This window comes from Poromitra crassiceps (assembly GCF_964638095.1).
Source record: "Poromitra crassiceps genome assembly, chromosome: 3".
In the NCBI taxonomy this organism is placed as follows: Eukaryota; Metazoa; Chordata; class Actinopteri; order Beryciformes; family Melamphaidae; genus Poromitra; species Poromitra crassiceps.
In genome coordinates this window covers 65,195,993-65,216,672 of record NC_139625.1, presented here as the reverse complement: position 1 = coordinate 65,216,672, position 20,680 = coordinate 65,195,993, and the positions used below count along the sequence as shown (strand labels likewise).

The following is a 20,680-nucleotide window of genomic DNA, read 5'->3' as shown; positions in this document are numbered from 1 at the left end:
TTGTTGTCTCTTTCTTTTGGATTTACCCTCATTTTCTCCTTAATTGTACATGGTCAATTTCCACTGCTGCTGATCTGGGGAGACTAGCACATACTGTACCTCCTCCGATACATGTGCAGTCGCCAGCCGTTTCTTTTCACCTAACAGCGAGGATTTTTCTCCAGTAGGACGTAGCCTGTGGGAGTATCACACTATTCCCCCCAGTTCCTCTCCCCCTCCCCCCTAAATAGGCGCCCCTACCGAGCAGAGGCGGCGCTAACCAGAACTACGACGACAACAGATGCCCTTAATCCGGGTTCCCACATGCAAGGGCGTCGTTTTGGTCTCAAAGTTGGTAGGGTCGAGGACGGCATGAGGGGAGGCGGTGTTTTGAGGTTGTTTTTTTTTACCTTTTTTAGCCATATTTAGAGGAATATCTCATTTTAAATCAACATTAGGATTATACTGTTGTGATGTCATTATTCAGTATCTTCTCCTTTTCTCAATAACTTTCATGTCACCACCTGCTCAGCTCTCTCACAGCATGATTGAGAGAGATTTCATTGCGACTTTTCACGGGCTGTTCTCACCATTAGCATTGTACAATAACATGCTGATCACTTGAGTATAGCATCTGCCACAGCGCGAGGTCCGCACAGTGACTCGCGGAGCTCCACCCCACGGAGCTTGCTCGAGTATAATGAGCCCTTTAGCCGTGTTGTACTTATAAACGGCATCACAGTTCTTGCAATGAACAATGTCGTCTTTTAACTGGAAATGGTCCCACACAAAACTTCGCTTCGCTCTTGTCATTTCCTCGTCTGGGCTGGGGGCTGGAGTGCTGAGCTGATCTCACCACAGCCAGCCCAGTGAGACCACGCCCATAGCCCATTGGACTGGCACATTCAGTGGTGAAACACAGGGGTAAATGTAACTTTGAACATAATGCAAACTAATTTCACTCAATAATGGTCGGGTCAATTCTATCCTTGCAAAATATGGGAAGACAATCTAAATGACCTACTGTATATAACTGCACTCCAAAGATAATGCAAATAAGGTTGCTTAAAAGTTGGTAGGGACAATTGGACACCCTGAAATCTTGGTTGTGACATGTCACAATCAACCCTACCCAAATCGACGCGCTTGCCCACACGCAGACACAGCCAATTGTGTCTGTATGGACGCCCGATCAAGCCAGAGGTAACATAGGGGCTTGAACCTGCGACCCTCATGTTGGTATGCAGGGAATCTACCACTGCACTACCCGGACAGTAGGTTCATTTTTCTTTTGAATATGTACACAGGCCTATACACGCGGACATAAAATAAGCATAAACTAGAAAAGTGCACTTAGTAGAGTGCAGATCCCCGCCAGGCACCGCTACGCCTAACCATGGCCAAACTGATAACATGCACATTCACACATTCACACACACACACACACACACACACACACACACACACACACACACACACACACACACACACACACACACACACACTCTCACTCACTCACTCACTCACTCACACGACCAAACACATGATCTCCTGGCGGAGATAACTATCTAAACATAGCAGCACAGATCCAGGTAACTGGAAAAATAATATAATGGAAAAAGAAAAAAGAAAATCACATGCTAATCCATATACAAATATGGCAAACAGCATGTACTGATTCAGACAAGCACACAGCACACATGCCAAGGTGGTGGTGTGAAGGGAACGATCAGTGTGGATGAATGAGCAACACAGGGGAAGAGGGCACGGCTTCAGGGGGCGGGACACCAACTGGGAATCAGAGGATGTGTGTGTGTGTGTGTGTGTGTGTGTGTGTGTGTGTGTGTGTGTGTGTGTGTGTGTGTGTAAGTGTGTGTGTGTGTGTGTGTGTGTGTGTGTGTGTGTGTGTGTGTGTGTGTGTGTGTGTGTGTGTGTGTGTGTGTGTGTGTGTGTGTGTGTGTGTGTGTGTGTGTGTGTGTGTACTGCAAGCATCTGAGTGCTAAGTGGAGCATTATGACCTTGATGAGACAGGCTTGACATTGGGTTCCAACTGATTCCGATGCAATACACACATTCTGTAGATGTAGTAGAGTTTCCTAGTCAATATCTGGCACTATTATGGATATTCTCACAGTACAATCTACATTTGGCAATCAGAGTTTGGCCGAAAAACAATTCCGAGTGACGTCATTCATGCACAGATGACATCACAGGTCCACAACTTAACTCAAATCGACTCTCAATAACTCTCAAACTAAATGAATGCCTGCAAAACTCTTTACAGTTTTCGGATATGTGTACTATTGACTTTTCCATGTTCTGCAGATATGATTTGGATGATGGGGTAGGGGTGGGGGAATTATCATAAACGGTTCAAGTCACAGCACAAGTAGGACTTGCTATATAGGTTAGTGGATTTTACTTGAACAGCCAGTTCCAATTGTCCAAAATGTATAAAACTGTTGCTTCAAATGAAAACATACATATGGCCAGTCCCATTGTCCATATAACAGCAGTCACTTATTTCAGCCTTAGAAACATTGAAGGCAATTTCCCTAGGGGCACTTACCTCTCCAATCTATCACCTGCAAAACCCATTTCATCCCTAGGCAGCCGTAATGCATAACAAATGACAAGAGAATCACAACAATAGCCTGAGAATCTAAACCCCTCAGGATTACTAACAACTTCCCCCTCTGAACAGCAGGTGTCCCTGAAAGTAGTGAATCTAGAATTACAGCTTTCCAGGCAGGTGATGTCTAAACCAATCGCCGCCTGTGAACCATTGCCCCATATCAAGTCGTGGTTCTGCACCCCAGCCCCAAACACATGCTGCCTGTGTCCGACCACTCTTTCTAATGACTTTCATGTTTAACGGTGCCCCAACAGGAACGAGTGTTTGACCAAAGACGGCCAACAAAGCCAGTGTGCTGGGGACCACCAGGCAGCCACTGCCCTAGATTTGGTAATCACATCTGGCGGCCACTAGGTAGCCTAAGTACAAAACCAACGAACAGTCCTGGGAAACCAAGCACAGAAAAAAACTCAAATAGGACAGCCTTTCATTCTATGCCTGAAGACACACATGTACACACGCACGCACGCACGGACGCACACACACAGTCACCAACCCTATGATTTCTGCAATTCAGAAAACACGGACAGAATCACGGAATTTGGTAATAAAAATGGAGTCAACTGTAAAACATGGAATATTGCAGAATTGTCCATAATTAGTCTGATATTGAAAAAAAAAGATCTAAAGTAGGCCTTGGCCTACTTTTTCTAGTAACGTAAATTATTTCATAATTGAAAATAGGCCTAGAGAAATAATTCAGTTTGTTCTTGCGTGGGACCTACATCACCTGAAAACTTGGTTGTCACTTTGAGAAACATGTTGAAGAGGCTGTCTGAGATGGCCAAGTCATTAAAAAAAGACCCTAACCCATAAATTAACATGGAAAACGACTGAAAATGCCAACAATTCTGCAATTCTGCAGACAAACTAAGCATGACAAAAAACTTGTGCTGTACTTTCAACGCAACCCTGTACGCAGCACCTTGTGTTTGCCCTTGGGTTGCTGTGGTGCATGTTCAACTGATACTCTCCAAAAATAAACACAGCCAGAAACTGACCTGAAATGTGTTCTAGCTCATATGATGCTTCCTGAAAACCCCCCCCCCCCAAGAAAACTGCAGTCTAGTAATGCTTAATTAACATTCTCCACAGTTATTTCACCTTACTGAATCACAATCTTTTACTAAATGCTGTATGAAGCATAATTATTACTATACAAGGTGTTACAAAATTGTCCTGAGTCTGTGCTTTGATAATGCAGTTAATGGGAAATGCCACTCAATTTAAACCTTCACACCTGCTCTCTTATGACAGCCCAGTCAGCATTCGTTAACATGAAGACCAGACCAGAGGATGACTCTAATCCATATCAGTGTACAGTAGGTTACATTCACGGGAGACTGACATCGTCAGAAGAATATTATCTTGCTATTATCATCAGGCATTCAGGCTCCATCTGTGCCCTTCTTGATCTAACTTCGTTCTCTCTCTTTCAAAAAAAAAAAAAAAAACTACTAACCTAAACTTGTACCACTAACCTAAACTTGTACCACTGTTCCTTCAGAAGTTGTAGTTTTCATAGACTGTGCTCCATAGTTGATTGCTCTATTGCTGACAAAAATGTGTTATTGTAAGTCGCTTTGGATAAAAGCGTCTGCCAAATGACGTAATGTAATGTAATGTACCGTAAATTCCGGACTATAAGACGCACCGGTCTATAAGCCGCAGCACCAAAATTGACTATTTTTTTCTTCTATAAGCCGCACCGGACTATAAGCCGCGGGTGTTTTGATGTTTAATTACCATATGAAAGGGTTCGTGCACAGAGAGGAATGTCGGGAAAGAGATCGCTGTTTGGGGAAGCTCCCATTTATTAACATTTCAACAAAACAAAACAAAAGTCAGGTCACTAATCCCCAGACAAAATCACACAACAATAGGCTACCGTATATGTGCAGCAAACCTGTAACCAGAGAAGTCAAGTCACTAATCCTCGTCTTCCTCTTCTTCCTGCGTACTGAAACCACCAAAGTCCTCATCTTCAGTGTCGGAAACGAACAGGTTCAGGGTGGCTTCGTCAACCACTCTCCTCTCTCCTTCATTGTCACTCAAAACCAACGAACTCCTCTTCATCACTGTCGGCATCGAACAGCCTCTGAAGCCTCTGACGGCCCTCAGCGCCAGCTGTGGCGGCGTCATCCTTTTCATCCCGCAGCAGTCCAGCGTTTTGGAACCCGTTGGTGATTGTGGATGTTTTCACACTCCTATAATATTCCGTGATCTTCCTTTGTGTGAATTCGCCGAAGTTTGTGATTTTCTCCTGGTAGTCGGGAGGGAGTTGTTCAGTAGTTCTCCCCCGGACGGACAGTCCCTTTCGTCTCATGAATCGGTAGCACCAAGATGGCCCACCTCTGAAATGTTCAATTTTCATCTCGGCGGCGATTGTTTTGGCCTTCAGTCGGATCTGCACCGTGGAAACGCCTCGGCCGTCTCCTCTCTGGGTCAACACCCAGTCCTCAAGGGAATCTTCAAGTTCCGGCCATCTGCTTTTGTGGCCTCTGAAGGACTTTTTTGTCTTATTACACTGAGACAGTTCCTGCTGCTGCTGCTTCCAACGTCTCACCATTGACTCATCGATGCCCAGGCTACGCGCTGCTGCTCTGTTTGTTTCTTTTAGTGCGAGTTCGACTGCTTTCAGCTTGAAAGCTGCGTCGTGTGACTTTCTGCGTACCTTCCCCATGGTAAGTGAGAGAGAGACTGCTCGTCTTGTTGTGATTCCGGGCTGATGAACTTTGCTTACCGTAATTACCATATGTAAGGGTTCACGCACAGAGGGGATTGTTGGCTGTTTGAGGAAGCTCCCATTTACCGTATTACCGTAACATTTCAACAAAACAACATAACACAACACCTTTGTTTATTTCGACAGTGCACACAGTGTCCGCGGTGTGGTGAAAAGAGGGCAACAGAGGAAATTAAAACAGAAGTGGATTTATAGGTAGAAAGAGTGCTAAAAAAGAGAGATTTTATTTGTATTTGAAATTTTTTTTCTGAAAAAATCCATAGATAAGACGCACCGTTATATAAGCCGCAGGGGCCAAAAAACGGGAAAAAAGCCGCGGCTTATAGTCCGGAATTTACGGTAATCATGATCACCTGTACTAATTTGATGTTGACCTATATATTGATATGGCCAGTGATATAGTGGTAGTGATATAGTGGTAGCTTAACAAGTGGGTAAACTATGAACTCCAGTATTATGATAATTAGCCTATTTCACTTCCCACCCAATTCACCCATTTTGTGTCTAAAGGCAGGAAGTAACATAGGTGCAAGCAAGACATTAGTTAAAGCTCCGGCACTGCACACCTAGGCCGTTTCTCAATACCAAGAATGCGTTCTGGTTCTTGTGTTCTTGGGGAGAACGTTCTTGCTAGTCGTTCTTGGAAGAATGAACTTGCTAAGTCACAAGCACACATGACGCTGTTGGCAGTTTGAGACGATGCGTTCTTGAGGGTATTGCGCAATACCAGCGCAGAGGCCGCCTGCAGTACTACACAAATAAAAAGCTCAGCTGATTTAGATGCAACCAGTTGTGCTCTGGAGCTTTTTGCCATTTTTCGGCATAAATGCCCATAAAGTGGCACTTATTGAAACCTACTACCCTGCTTGTAGGCATCAAAAGTCATCAGAAATTAATTTAGTGATGAAATAAAACTTTAAATTGTAAAAAACATCCCGGAGCTTATGGCATCTTCTCTGCTGCGTTCTGCCTCTGCTTATGCCGAAATTAATGCTGGGATATCTGCCTTGCCAAGTTGACACAAGTCACCAACCAGAGCATCCTCGGTAAAGTGGGCATGTCGAGAACACATCCGGGAATTTTAAGCGTTCTTGGCGAAACGTGAACTTGTATTGGAACAGCTGCGACTGATGACGTTTCACAGGGACACAAGTGTGTTACTGTCTGTTACTTCCTGCCTTTTAGACACAAAATGGGTGAATTGAGTGGGAAGTGAAGTGTGAATAAGCTAAACAACTACTGTGACGACCCTGCTGCTCTCTGCTGCTGTATCTTGTCTCTCCTGCAGCCTGCAGGAGGGATCCTCGTTAAGGCTGATTGAGTGCACCTGGGCGCCATCTTCTCCTTTGGGCTCCAGACCATTCAGTCTCTCTCCCTCCTCACAATGCACCTTTTGTTCGGTTTGTTTGTTTAATTTAGTTTGTGTTGTCTAGTTATTTTCCATTCATTTTAGTTAATGAATTATTGTTTTAAGTTTTACTTCGGCGTATGATTCCCTCTTTTGCTACTTCCTTGAGGTTGTAACACTACTAATATGTGAAAAAGAGAAACAATTATATCTTCATGTATTTATTAGGGGCATTTATTATTATTCTTATTATTATTATTTGTATTATTATTATTATGTATAAGGGGTCACAGTGGCGCAGTGGTACTGTAGCGCTGGGTTCGATTCTGGCCTGTGACGCTGTTGGCACTGGGGGTATGTCTCCCCAATGCCTTCAGTGCCTGGTGCCCAGGTGGGCTATCTCGTGAGAAAGGGACTTTCTGTGCAGAGTTTGCATATTCTCCCCATGCTCCGCTGGGGTTTCCTCCAGATAAGAACCTCCCGCTAAAAACATACAAAAAAATGGCCAAACTACATTTAGTCTTTACTAAGTAGGAGCAGGAGTTGCACAAAAAATATTTTAATTAGTTGAAAGAGGTAACACTATTATGTTAAGATAGGATATGAAACCCTATTCTAAGATCTTTTTGCATATTCCAATATTATGGCTGCTTACATAAGCTTTTGCCAAACATCACTTCATAAAAATAACTATTTATATAGCACTTTTCAAAACAGTTACAAAGTGCTAGATGACATTTAAAATGCAAAGAGAATAAAACAAACTAAAAGCCATAAAAACTAATCACATTATACAAATACTGTACAAAGGCAAGTTGTCCCAGAGTCTGGGAGGTCTGACTGCACTCAGGCTGGAACCCGGAACAAGAAGCTACAATGCATCCCATGATCTTAGGGAGTGGGAAGGTACATACAGTATAGGGCAGGGGTGGGCAACTATTTTTCATGGGGGGGCCACATGAGAAACCATTGTTGCCGGGGGCCGAACAAATATTGTGATGCCGTAACCCATGGATGGGCAACTTTGATGATAGAGAGGGCCACAAAAAATTGTCCTCACTACCAGATTTTGCTGAGGGCCAAACGGCGGCAGTGCGAAAAATTTGGGGCATTTGAAGGCAGGTTTAGAGGAATAACTCATTTTAAATTAACAGTTGTGATGTCATTATTCAGTCTTAACCACCAATATTTGATCCTTTTCTCACTCACTCCTATGTTACCACCTGCTCTCCGTGCTGGGCTTGAAATTAACTTTTTTGACCACCTGCCAATATGGCTGCTAGATTTTAAAGTTACCAGCCAATTAGAATTTCCACTAGCCGAAATGTTTTTCTTGAAATAAACCAGAATATGAGTGGGTTAATTTAAGCATAAGTATCAATAAGTGGCCCGGGATTCTCAAAGCCTGTGTTGAGGGTCACACGAACAAAAATGCACTCTTGAAGCGAAATAAATCTTAGTTAGTTAATTATTTACATTTTTACTTCAATGTAGAACAGTAATTTCTTACACATGAGATTACTTTTAGCCTTTTAGTCATAAAGATTATTAAAAGATATTCCATATTCCAGACTGAAATGTTATAACAGAAGTGGAGTATTGGCCAGAATGACTTGAACATTTGGACACTTATTCAGCGGGTATCTTGCATGTTGTGTTCAGGTGCACTGTAAAAGAAAAAAAAGAAAAAAAAGAAAAAAAATTGCAATTAGATCGCGGGCCGCATTTTGCCCATGTGTGGTATAGGGCAATAAGAGATCTGATACATAGCTTGGGGCAAGGCCTCTCTGAGCTTTGTAAGTAATCAATCAAATGTTCAAATCAATTGTGAAAGCAACAGGTAGTCCTGGGAGGCAGGATTGGTGGAATGTGATCATGTTTCCTCGAACGAGTTAAAATCCTGGCAGCAGAGTTGTGGATGAGCCGGAGGCGTGAGGGGGATTTTTTGCTGATGCCAGAGAGCAGGGAATTAACAGTAGTCCAATCGACTGGTTATGAAAGCGTGAATGACAGTTTCCAGATTTTGGGCAGAAAGAAATGGTCTAATCCTTGATAGTGAAACAACTTTCACAAAGATAATCCTCTCACTACTTTCCCAGAGACAAACATTACAGCTTAACATTTCTCTCAGCTACTACACATTCATTTGAGATGCGCTTGAGCAATTGACAAACGACTCCAATCTAATGATGTCAGTCAAACGCACTGTTTTCATCACATTCGGATTAAGGATTAGTCTGAGACATAAATGAAAGCAAAAGTTACATTCTCTTCATCTTCTCGCAACTTGTTTTGCCCCAGCACATGAGAATGATATCACAGGATGTGATGGAAACAATAACACAAGTAATTGTAACTTAGGGCAGGGCATATTAGCTAGCCAGCGATGTTATCCTTCAGAGGTAACTCCTTCTAAAACAACACAGAAGATGTCTTCACGTGTCAACCCAAGATTTGTCTGACGGCTCATGTTTCACTTTCTTAGCCAGTACAAATCACAGATCTATTGATTCACACAAGCCGCTTTTTCAGGAAACTGTGTACATTATCGCACCGCTCTCTGGGAAGCAGATATGTGACCTCATTTCCACGTTCCTCAATGATCTCTCCGGAGGGTTTCGGTGACGCACCGAACAGCAGGGATGATGGATGTTTACATTAGCTTGATATCTAGGCCAGGAGTTGTACATTAAACATTAGACCTAGTAAATAACGAAAGGGTTTGCAGAATACATTCATGTCCACAGTTAGCCTAGAGAAACAGCCAAGCAGGTGGCGTTTCAATATAATAAAAATCTCCATTTACTTTGAATCTGCTTCAGAGTGGAGTGGACTTTCTACATGCGCTCAGAGCCAGGATGGTGCTATAGCTTGTGGCTATAGCTAAGAGGGGAGGTGGATTAACAGTGGCTGTACAAGCCCTCTGATTGGCTGACAGCTTCTGTTGTCGTGAGCCCTACAGATGGCCATGGTTACCGTGGCAATGGAAACAGGGACAGCATCCGCAGCATCACAGGGAAGAATATGCTAAGTACAATGTGGGCGTCTCTACAGCATCACCTCTCCTCTCCCTAACCTTGGACTCAAAGTGCGTAGACTGCGTACACTACAGTGCCTCTCTCAAACAGCAGGTAGGGTCAAGAAGTTTTTTTTAAACCTGCCGTACTGACCACTAATTAAGACTCCTGCTGACAAAACTTCCAGGAGGTAATTTACCCTAAAACAAAAATGCTTGCAGAAAAACTTTTTGCCTGTCCTGAAGGGAGCTTTGGTTAGCCGATCAAGAGGAATAGTCTTGAAAATGTGTCCAGCTATGGGATACACCTGACCGGACAAAGTGCTCACACATAAACACATCTACTAAGTCTGGCTTTTGTTCACCATGGCCTCCCTCAGAGATCACTGGGGTCAGCACAGCGGGTATAAGCTCCCCCCCCTCCTCCCCAGCATGACAGTCCCATCTGTCAGGCAGCATCCTCGGGGCTTTCACATGCAGATCAGCACAACTGGCCCACTCTGCAGCACAGGAGGCGAGCCTCCAGCAGCCCATTAACTATACATACATTAACCCTATACAGTTGGTAGCACGACTCTGATTGCAACTATAACACTATCCTGTAATCATGTATTAGTGTTGATTCATTCAAGTCAAAGAGTAAGAAGATCACATGCAGGCTTAACAGAGATGATGATGCCTCAAGCTGATCAATCTAACCACTGTAACTTCAGGTCACGGCAAGAGAGCCCCCAGAACCAACCTGAAGTTTGATGGGAAAACTAATGCATGATGCTGAAAGCACCAAACAGTGGAACTGAGGAACAAAAAACTGAGGAACTATAGTTTTAACTATGAATATATATATATATATATATATATATCTATATATATATATATATATATATATATATCTATATATATATATATATATATATGCCCATCTTACTTTTCGGTCGTAAGAGCAAAGCCAGAGTAACTTACCTGGTAAATAAATCCATTGTTGTGGTCCACTGCGTGCATGGCTTGACTCCTAAGGTCGGGGCAGGATGCCCGCTAACTCCCCTTGTGCTTGCGGCAGTTGAAAGATGAGAGGCTAAGGCTCAGGGCCCGAGCCCCGCTGAGAGTTGAGCGTGCGTTTGTGATTGTGTGTGAGAGTGAGGGAGAGCGAAAATGGGAGTGAAAGAGAGAGAGAGAGAGAGAGAGAGAGAGAGACTCAGCTTGTCTGTTGGGAGCCTGGTGGTACCCACACTCTCCTCTCCTCAGCCTCTCTTCTCACCTGCTCTTCCCATGGCAGAATGTGGCAGCAAGCTCCCTCCAAAAGCCCCGTGAACACAACATAAAACCAAAGCAGGATGCTGAGCTGAGCTCGGGCTGATTCTGCTCCTGCCTCCAGCAGCTTTCATCCAGAGGTAGCATGAAAATGTTTCTGACAAGCGTCCATCCGCCCAATCCCCCCAGAGAGATTAGTGCGCTGACATCACCAACGCTGTGCTGTGTGCACAGTTGTGATCGGCTGAGCACAACTGCCGCCAAGCCCTGTAGCCCCGTTACCTAAGAGAGGCTTAGGCTTGGCTTAGGTCCTAGCGAGCCAAAGAACATTCTGAATGAAAGTGCTCCATCCAAAGACCCCGGTACTCCTCACAACTTCACGTGCCATGGTCGTCACGTCACACACCTCAAGTGGGAGAGGCAGCGAGCAGGGCTGGGACTGTATCTGTACATCTCTGTGTGTGTGTGTCTGTGTGTGTGTGTGTGTGTGTGTGTGTGTGTGTGTGTGTGTGTGTGTGTGTGTGTGCGCGCGAGCGCCTGCACACCCTACCTGATGCAAAGAAGCTGCTCTCTGGCTGTAGTGCATTGTCAGCGAAACTGTGATCCAGGCATGGTGCACTAGAAATAGATCTAAGGGTAACAAACAAGCAACTATCGCTGCTGTTCTGCCTGTGATGACAATGTTGAATTGTAATAATGCTCTCTCTATGTCATCTGATATTCCCTGAAGTTCTCATTGGTAAAGACGGCAGTTGCATTGCTCACAGCAGAAGATATCTTTCAGTTGCACCTGGTTGTCCATAGCCTCCCAGATCATGCTTTGAACAAGACACTGCTTTCTCCATGTCTTTCTCCTCACATTCACCTCACCATTGCTCCACCTCACGTTCTCCATCTATCTCTATCTATAATACTGTAGCGATCCAGGTAATTACAGGTAATGTGGTGTTTCCGTGTTTAGCTAGGAACTGAGATGTGTGGGTTGTTCCTAGGGGGAAGGGTGCGTATGGGACCAGCGGCCGCGTGGCGTAAGTCAGACAAGTGAGGCGGGGAGCTGGTGTGGTTGTGTGGAGAGCTAGCAGCAAGGCTACCGCGGAAAGCTAGGATAACTAACTGTGAATAAAAGCCCTGTACCAACTCAAGTCTCCGGTTCCTTGGCGAATACACGATCCGCTACAATACATTATGAGACATTATCCATTTATCAGGCTTTATAAAACTCTTTATGCATGGCAACTTATAATGTAACAAGGTTTATAAAGTATTATAAGTGGTGGACATAATGTATTATAAGTTCAGCATTCATAAGGCTTTATACATCCATGCCAAAGTGAGAACAGTGTTTGAAAGAGTAATCTTTTTTTGTTTTACACTTTACTTGCAGCCAGCAAATACTGCTCATAAGTCCTCATAACTGTGTAATAATGTCATTAATAGTGCTGTCACAAGTCGTGCTATAGCATATTACTGATGTTTATTATAATACATTATGTCCTCCACTTATAATACTTTATAAACCTTGTTATAAGTTGCCATGTATGATTATAAACGTGTATAATATATATATTTATAAAGCCATATATATATATATATATATATATATATATATATATGGCTTATATATAAGCCTTATATATTTTATAAAGCCTTATAAATGCATTATAATGTCTTATGAATGTGCTCATAACGAGTTATATATGACCTTCATAGAAAGTGTTACAGAGTTTTGTTTAGCAGCCTGACAGCCGGTGTGGGCTCCTAGCTGTGGTAAGGAGACTTCCTGCCTGTCTGTCTGTCTGCCTGCCTGCCAGCTTTACACAGTTGGATCACCAATCATATAGAGATCTCATACTGATCCAAGAACAGCATGTTCAAAAGAACAAGATCATATAGAGATCTCATACTGATCCAAGAACAGCATGTTCAAAAGAAGAAGATCATATAGAGATATCATACTGATCCAAGAACAGCATGTTCAAAAGAACAAGATCATAGAGATCTCATACTGATCCAAGAACAGCATGTTCAAAAGAACAAGATCATATAGAGATATCATACTGATCCAAGAACAGCATGTTCAAAAGAACAAGATCATAGAGATCTCATACTGATCCAAGAACAGCATGTTCAAAAGAACAAGATCATAGAGATCTCATACTGATCCAAGAACAGCATGTTCAAAAGAACAAGATCATAGAGATCTCATACTGATCAAAAGAACAAGATCATATAGAGATACTGATCCAAGAACAGCATGTTCAAAAGAACAAGATCATAGATATATCATACTGATCCAAGAACAGCATGTTCAAAAGAACAAGATCATATAGAGATCTCATACTGATCCAAGAACAGCATGTTCAAAAGAACAAGATCATAGAGATATCATACTGATCCAAGAACAGCATGTTCAAAAGAACAAGATCATATAGAGATCTCATACTGATCCAAGAACAGCATGTTCAAAAGAACAAGATCATATATAGATCTCATACTGATCCAAGAACAGCATGTTCAAAAGAACAAGATCATATATAGATCTCATACTGATCCAAGAACAGCATGTTCAAAAGAACAAGATCATAGAGATCTCATACTGATCCAAGAACAGCATGTTCAAAACAACAAGATCATAGAGATCTCATACTGATCCAAGAACAGCATGTTCAAAACAACAAGATCATAGAGATCTCATACTGATCCAAGAACAGCATGTTCAAAACAACAAGCCCAGGCTGAGATGAGGCTCAGTAGACTTGCCTCATCTGTTGCCATTGATCCTCTTTAGCCTGGCCAATCAACCAGCTTGGCAGAGAGAAGAGAGACCCCTACAGTACCATATCTACCCATCCAGGACTGTAGGCAAGACCACCTTAGATAAGTCCAAGTCAAGTCCAAGACCAGGTCCAGTTGAGTTTGTTTTCCAATCATGACTAGGTTGAAAGGACCAATAAATCAGAATCAGAATCAGAATCAGAATCAAGAATCAGAATCAGAAAGACTTTAATGATCCCCGGGGGGAAATTGGGACAAGTTACAGTAGCTCGCTCACAGAACACACATAGCATAAAATAAACAGTAGTAAATGCGAAGGTATGGATCTACTGTAGATCTGCTCTAATATATACTTCAACATCCAACTAACTGTCAATGCATAAGTTAGAGGTCCATTACGAAACCAGGTTCCTACAGGTTAGATCCCAACTGTTTGTAGTAGTCTTGTATAATCCAGAGCTATAGAAGGTAATGATTCTATAATGTTACAATACTGCACTTTACACTATGCTAAAGAGATGCTCATGAGCCAAGATGTTTGTTACATTGATTCACAAGGTCAGTTCTCAGATCTATGAGAGCTATGATCCGACCCACAAGAAGGAAACAAGGGTAGACATTCCACCTCCAACTACTCCCAAGACAGCAACATTGTGCTTTCCTCCTTTTAGTCCTCTGTCAAGTTGTCTATCATGCTCATACTAGTCACGATCCATCACCATTCATCACAAATCACCATATATGTCTATACACACACACACACACACACACACACACACACACACACACACACACACACACACACACACACACACACACACAAACACACACACACACACACACACACACACACACACACACACACACACACACACACACTCTTACATTTTATTTAGTTGCCACTCTTACCAGAGTGACAGTAAAAGTAACCAATATGAATGGGTACAAGGGTCAACGCCACCACAGTGCTCAAACAATAGAGGTAGCAATTATCCCTGCATCCTTAGACTATTTTTAATCATGGAGAAGTCTGAGGGAAAGTAGTAAAAACCGGGCAGATTTTTTCTCTTTTCCCCTGGTCCCGACCAGGTTAGCTTCAGAGGATAAGATCAAAATCCATGACAGACCCATATAATCGGCTCTCTGGAGTCACTCACCATTCATATAAGATCGCCATATGAAAAATAGATTGCAGTCAACTGAGAATAGAACAAGAAAAACATTTGTGGCTCTGTAGGCTACATAATTAAATTAAGCCTACTTACCACTTTATGTCTTAACAGCTCAACGATGCGTGGAGAAATATGATCACTATTAATCACCGCAGCGCATATCATAAACGGAGCCTCAAATGGAGTGAGGATGATATTCTCCTACATGCCAGAAAAGCCTATACATATAATATAGATATGGGATAAATATGGGATAGCCCCAATACTAAATATGCAGCTACTCTTGCATGTTTCAGCTGGAACTGTGTCCTGTAGGCTGTATACCAATATATGAGCAAAAATAGGCTAGTTTTTATCAATGAAAACTATGCCCGCATCGTCTCAATTCAGTTCAGCAGTTTTCTCTTTTATATTAGGCTATCATTATTTTATATATGAATTATTCGATCAGTGCAACCACACACATAATGAGTGATAGAGATCATTATTCATTGAGCATGCGTTTCTAAATCTATGGTCTAAATAGGCTTACAGATTGTGGAAATTTATAGACTGAGATTACACATTTACATTTACACTCGCAAAAAGCTGCTGTAGGAGACATAAATCGCTGATCAAAGTAAATCAAATGACTGATGTGAATACAAGCGGCAGCTTTAGGCAGTCCTTCAGCAGACTATATCCAACGCAGATTTTCATTCTGACATAGGCTACATTAAATATCCGCTAAAAACTCTGATCACACTGCGCTTTCATTGAACGAGGAAATGGGTGTGGGCGTGGATCAACTCAGCTGTTCATAATGTGATTGGCTAGCGCACCTCTTTCGCGTGGACGCGCGCCTGTGCACGAGCGAAAAACGTGCGCGTGCACAGGCAGATCCCAGATAAATCCAGCTTCAGTTATCGAGTAGAAAACCAGCGTCGTAGTATCGTTAAACTAGATAGCTTTGATCCTGTTCAGTCAAACCAGATCAAAGTGACAGATCGCGGATCTGTTAAGATAGCTTCGTAGTATAGGGTACTGGTATAGAGTATGGGAGTGTGGCCGTTTTGAAGCCTAGAGTATGGGAGTATAGAGTATAGAGTATGGGAGTGTGGCCGTTTTGAAGCCTAGATTATGGGAGTATAGAGTATAGAGTATGGGAGTGTGGCCGTTTTGAAGCCTAGAGTATGGGAGTATAGAGTATACTATAGAGTATATAGAGTATAAAGTATATAGAGTATAGTGTATGGGAGTGTGGCCGTCGCCATTTCGGGGGTTCTTGCACAGCTCGCGTGAGACGGTGCGAGATCAGGGGTTTCCCAGAGAGCCGCAGTCCTTTCTATAGTCTCTATTTTACTCTAAACAGGTGAGTTATATACAAATTCACCGCCTGTACAGTTGTCATGAAAGGTGAAATTAGCTATATAGACCACAACGGTTTATCACTTCCACATAGGCTTCATCTGTCCAGATCCGAGCTTGCTGCCTGGTCAGAACAGATGCCATGGCTGCATCAAAGCTCTGTATGGCTGACTCCATTGTCAGCTTCACTCTTTACTGTCTTTGCAAGCTCTCAGAGCCACGTGTTGAAAGCCTTCACTAAATTGCCATGATCTATTATGAAAAAACCATTTGCATTCATTCACACAGCATGTTCTCAGCCCTGCGTGCTCACCAGATGAACCCAGCATGTTCTCAGCCCTGCGTGCTCACCAGATGGATTCTCAGTGACATGTGTGACCATTGTGGTCTAAAAATATAGCAGACATCTGCTAAACAAGCTGGATAATTAAAAATATAAACCAAAAAAAGATGCCCCAAATTACAGCAAATACAGGAAATGTAGATTAAAGAGGTGATCAGACTTTTGCCATCAATGTCCCCCCCCCCCCTCGGATTTTTCTCCCCAATTGTACTTGGCCAATTCCCCTGCTGGCCCGGACGTTGCTCCACCCCCTCTGCCGATCTGGTAGGTGGGGTCGTTAAGGCTGATTGAGTGCAGGTGGGCTCAGTGTACTCCTTGGGCTTAATTAAGAGGACCTTCAGACCATTTAGTCTCTCTCCCTCCTCACCGATGCACCTTTTGTTCAGTTCTTTCGTTTAATGTAGCTTGTGTTGTCTAGTTATTTTCCCTTAGTTTTAGTTAATAAGACTATAGGGACCGTGTCCAGGGCACCCCACCCCCACCCCCCCACACAGTAAAACAAACCTGGCCATTTCCACCAATGGGTATATAGTAGTAGTAGTTATTATTGGGCAAAATGTATGTTTTGCAGGTCAAATGAAGAGGATGAGAAGATGTAGCCTACTCACCACATCTTTGTTTTCTTGGGAACTTTGCTCCTGCAAAAACAAAGTAAGAGAAGAACAGCAATAAATCAATCTGCAGAACACTGCCACAAAATATGACAGAAACAGGGCATGTGGGTGGGTTCAGTATATTATGTCATGCCAGATACACTAACTGTGTGTAAAGAATTGAATTGTCAGTCAGTCTGTAATGAATCCAAATGTCTCAGTTCAATGACAACGGCACTCATTCACTAAGAAAAATGCCAGCTGAGAATTACGGTATCAGCGATGCTGCAGTCAGGTGCAACATGGAACTGTAAATCAAACATACTCCCTTGCCTGACCTTGGAAACCTGGTAACCTCCAATAGGAGAGAAGAGTCCCTCCTTCTAGGTTTTTCAATGGGTAGCCTTCCTGTTTCGTCATATACCGAGGAGCCCCACAGGCATTATCACCATGCTAACACCTCACATACCCATACGCATCCTTTCGCAACCATGACAACGCATTGGCATGCAGTGTGTAGGAGGAGGGCCAGAGGAAGCAGCAGTGAGTTACAATGACAGGGAACCACACTGCATTGAGACTGCAGGGGAGACAGAGCAGCCATCCCACTGCACATCAGTCCTGCCTGGCTCACACTGTACACGCCACAGCCCCGGGAAATCAAGACCATGCTACACATCTATAAATAAAACAGGGCGTACAGTATATGTGATCATGATGTGTCTCAAGAACGACTGTTGTTTTTAAGTGAAACAAAAGGCAGTATTTCTAATTCTTCTTTCTCCACTAGCCTTGAACGGATCCGGAGCAGCGGACATATTATTTCTTCTTCTCAGCGGAGTCTCACCTGAATGCTAATAAGGCTGAAGCTGAGAGCAGATGTGTCATGTAACAGAGGTGATGCGATGCTGAGAGCAGATGTGTCATGTAACAGAGGTGATGTGATGCTGAGAGCAGATGTGTCATGTAACAGAGGTGATGTGATGCTGAGAGCAGATGTGTCGTAACAGAGGTGATGTGATGCTGAGAGCAGATGTGTCATGTAACAGAGGTGATGTGATGCTGAGAGCAGATGTGTCGTAACAGAGGTGATGTGATGCTGAGAGCAGATGTGTCGTAACAGAGGTGATGTGATGCTGAGAGCAGATGTGTCATGTAACGGAGGTGATGTGATGCTGAGAGCAGATGTGTCATGTAACAGAGGTGATGTGATGCTGAGAGCAGATGTGTCGTAACAGAGGTGATGTGATGCTGAGAGCAGATGTGTCATGTAACAGAGGTGATGTGATGCTGAGAGCAGATGTGTCGTAACGGAGGTGATGTGATGCTGAGAGCAGATGTGTCATGTAACAGAGGTGATGTGATGCTGAGAGCAGATGTGTCGTAACAGAGGTGATGTGATGCTGAGAGCAGATGTGTCATGTAACAGAGGTGATGTGATGCTGAGAGCAGATGTGTCGTAACGGAGGTGATGTGATGCTGAGAGCAGATGTGTCATGTAACAGAGGTGATGTGATGCTGAGAGCAGATGTGTCGTAACAGAGGTGATGTGATGCTGAGAGCAGATGTGTCATGTAACAGAGGTGATGTGATGCTGAGAGCAGATGTGTCATGTAACAGAGGTGATGTGATGCTGAGAGCAGATGTGTCATGTAACAGAGGTGATGTGATGCTGAGAGCAGATGTGTCGTAACGGATGTGATGTGATGCTGAGAGCAGATGTGTCATGTAACAGAGGTGATGTGATGCTGAGAGCAGATGTGTCGTAACAGAGGTGATGTGATGCTGAGAGCAGATGTGTCATGTAACGGAGGTGATGTGATGCTGAGAGCAGATGTGTCGTAACGGAGGTGATGTGATGCTGAGAGCAGATGTGTCATGTAACGGAGGTGATGTGATGCTGAGAGCAGATGTGTCGTAACGGAGGTGATGTGATGCTGAGAGCAGATGTGTCGTAACAGAGGTGATGTGATTCTGAGAGCAGATGTGTCGTAACGGAGGTGATGTGATGCTGAGAGCAGATGTGTCGTAACAGAGGTGATGTGATGCTGAGAGCAGATGTGTCATGTAACAGAGGTGACCTGCTGCTCACTTGATATTTTGCCAGTAGGCTCAAAGGGCTCTGACCTCAATGAGGTTGCCCCCCCCCCCCCCCAACAATGTAGCCTACCTAGGGGAGAGTGTATTGTTGATTTCTCATAAGAAAAAATAACACTTTGGGACAGCTTTCAGTACACAATAGGCTATTGTCTTTTCCTCTTCTCAGGTCAGTGGATGGTGAATTCATCAGAGGGTAGGGATAACGGAGTGAGTTCACAAGACCTTATATAGATGAGGAAGGACTTGTTTTGTGCTTTTCTGTGCGGGGTTTACTCAAATAGCCTAGATGAGGAACAGTGGGCTATGCAGCATTTGATAATTACCCATGCCACATGGATAGAGAGGAGAGGGAGCTCACTAAATACCACTGATGAGGCACATAACCCCCTCTGTCTCTTTACTGTTCAGATGTGTCTGAGATCAAATATACTCCATGCTTTCCAGCTGAAGTGACACATCTCACTGTAGCATCTTGGAAGTGGAACCGCAGTATACTTAAAGCAACAGCTTGATAGCAGGGTTTCATAAAGAGTCGCAAAAAAATGGGTCGATTGGGTAAATCATACCATATGAATTGTGTACAGAATGGAATTAGCCTACAGTATGTATTTGGTCCATCTAGACTGCGCAGTATTTTGATTTTTTTTCCCACCAGTGGGGAAAACGTTATGATTGTCAGGCAACAGACAACCAATAAAACTGGCAAATAGGTCATTTGAAACGGCATTTAATGCAATTTCTATTGATAGAACGTTTGATCATGACTACCGGTATGCCTGTTTTATTCTAAAGAGAAATAGAGCATGCTGATAACCACTCCACATGCTATATTTAATTTTCATAGCTAGATTAAATTGAACAGAAATAGCGTGTGTAACGTTATTTATTCTTACCGTTGGTAATAGCGGCTCCATTTGAGCCCCTTGATCCGTGATGTCCATCTTTTCTTCTCCTTGGTTTCACAATAGGCAAGTCGTGATGCGCTACTACCCTAATGTGCTCTGCTTCTGTCAAATCCTGGCTGGAAACGGGTGATTTTTCTGATCTTTTTCTCTCTTACACCGGTCGGGTTTTCTCAAATGGAGGTAATCATTCCCGTTCTGCCCTACATAATTTACGCATGGAGGGGGGAGGTATAGTGCTTCCCAGCAGACGCGTTAAAGCCTGGACGAGACGCACATGTGAGACACAGAGCGGCTGCACTGCGCGTGTTTCATCCAGGAATTCATTTGTGAGGGCAATTCCTCCTTCAGACATGCAGTCTACGACCAACAGGCTTACCTACATATTTTATTCCACAGCAGCCTATGAATGGAGGTCCCTAACGGAAATTACTATAATATTCCCTATAACGCAACAGGGACTTACAGTAGGC

General features: G+C 43.3%; 1 protein-coding gene across 2 annotated transcripts in view; it reads right to left on the bottom strand.

The window, feature by feature from the left end:
* The window catches only part of LOC310774330 (sodium-driven chloride bicarbonate exchanger-like), a gene marked incomplete at both ends in the record, with an annotated part of 75,053 nt that extends 54,807 nt beyond the window's left edge, over positions 1-20,246 (bottom strand). For both annotated transcript variants that reach the window (XM_083634387.1, XM_083634388.1), the window contains 2 exons: positions 17,221-17,250; positions 20,199-20,246. In XM_083634387.1, the coding sequence (XP_083490513.1) occupies positions 17,221-17,250; positions 20,199-20,246 (78 nt within the window). The remainder of the gene's footprint in view (positions 1-17,220; positions 17,251-20,198) is intronic.
* Positions 20,247-20,680: the final 434 nt, after the last annotated feature.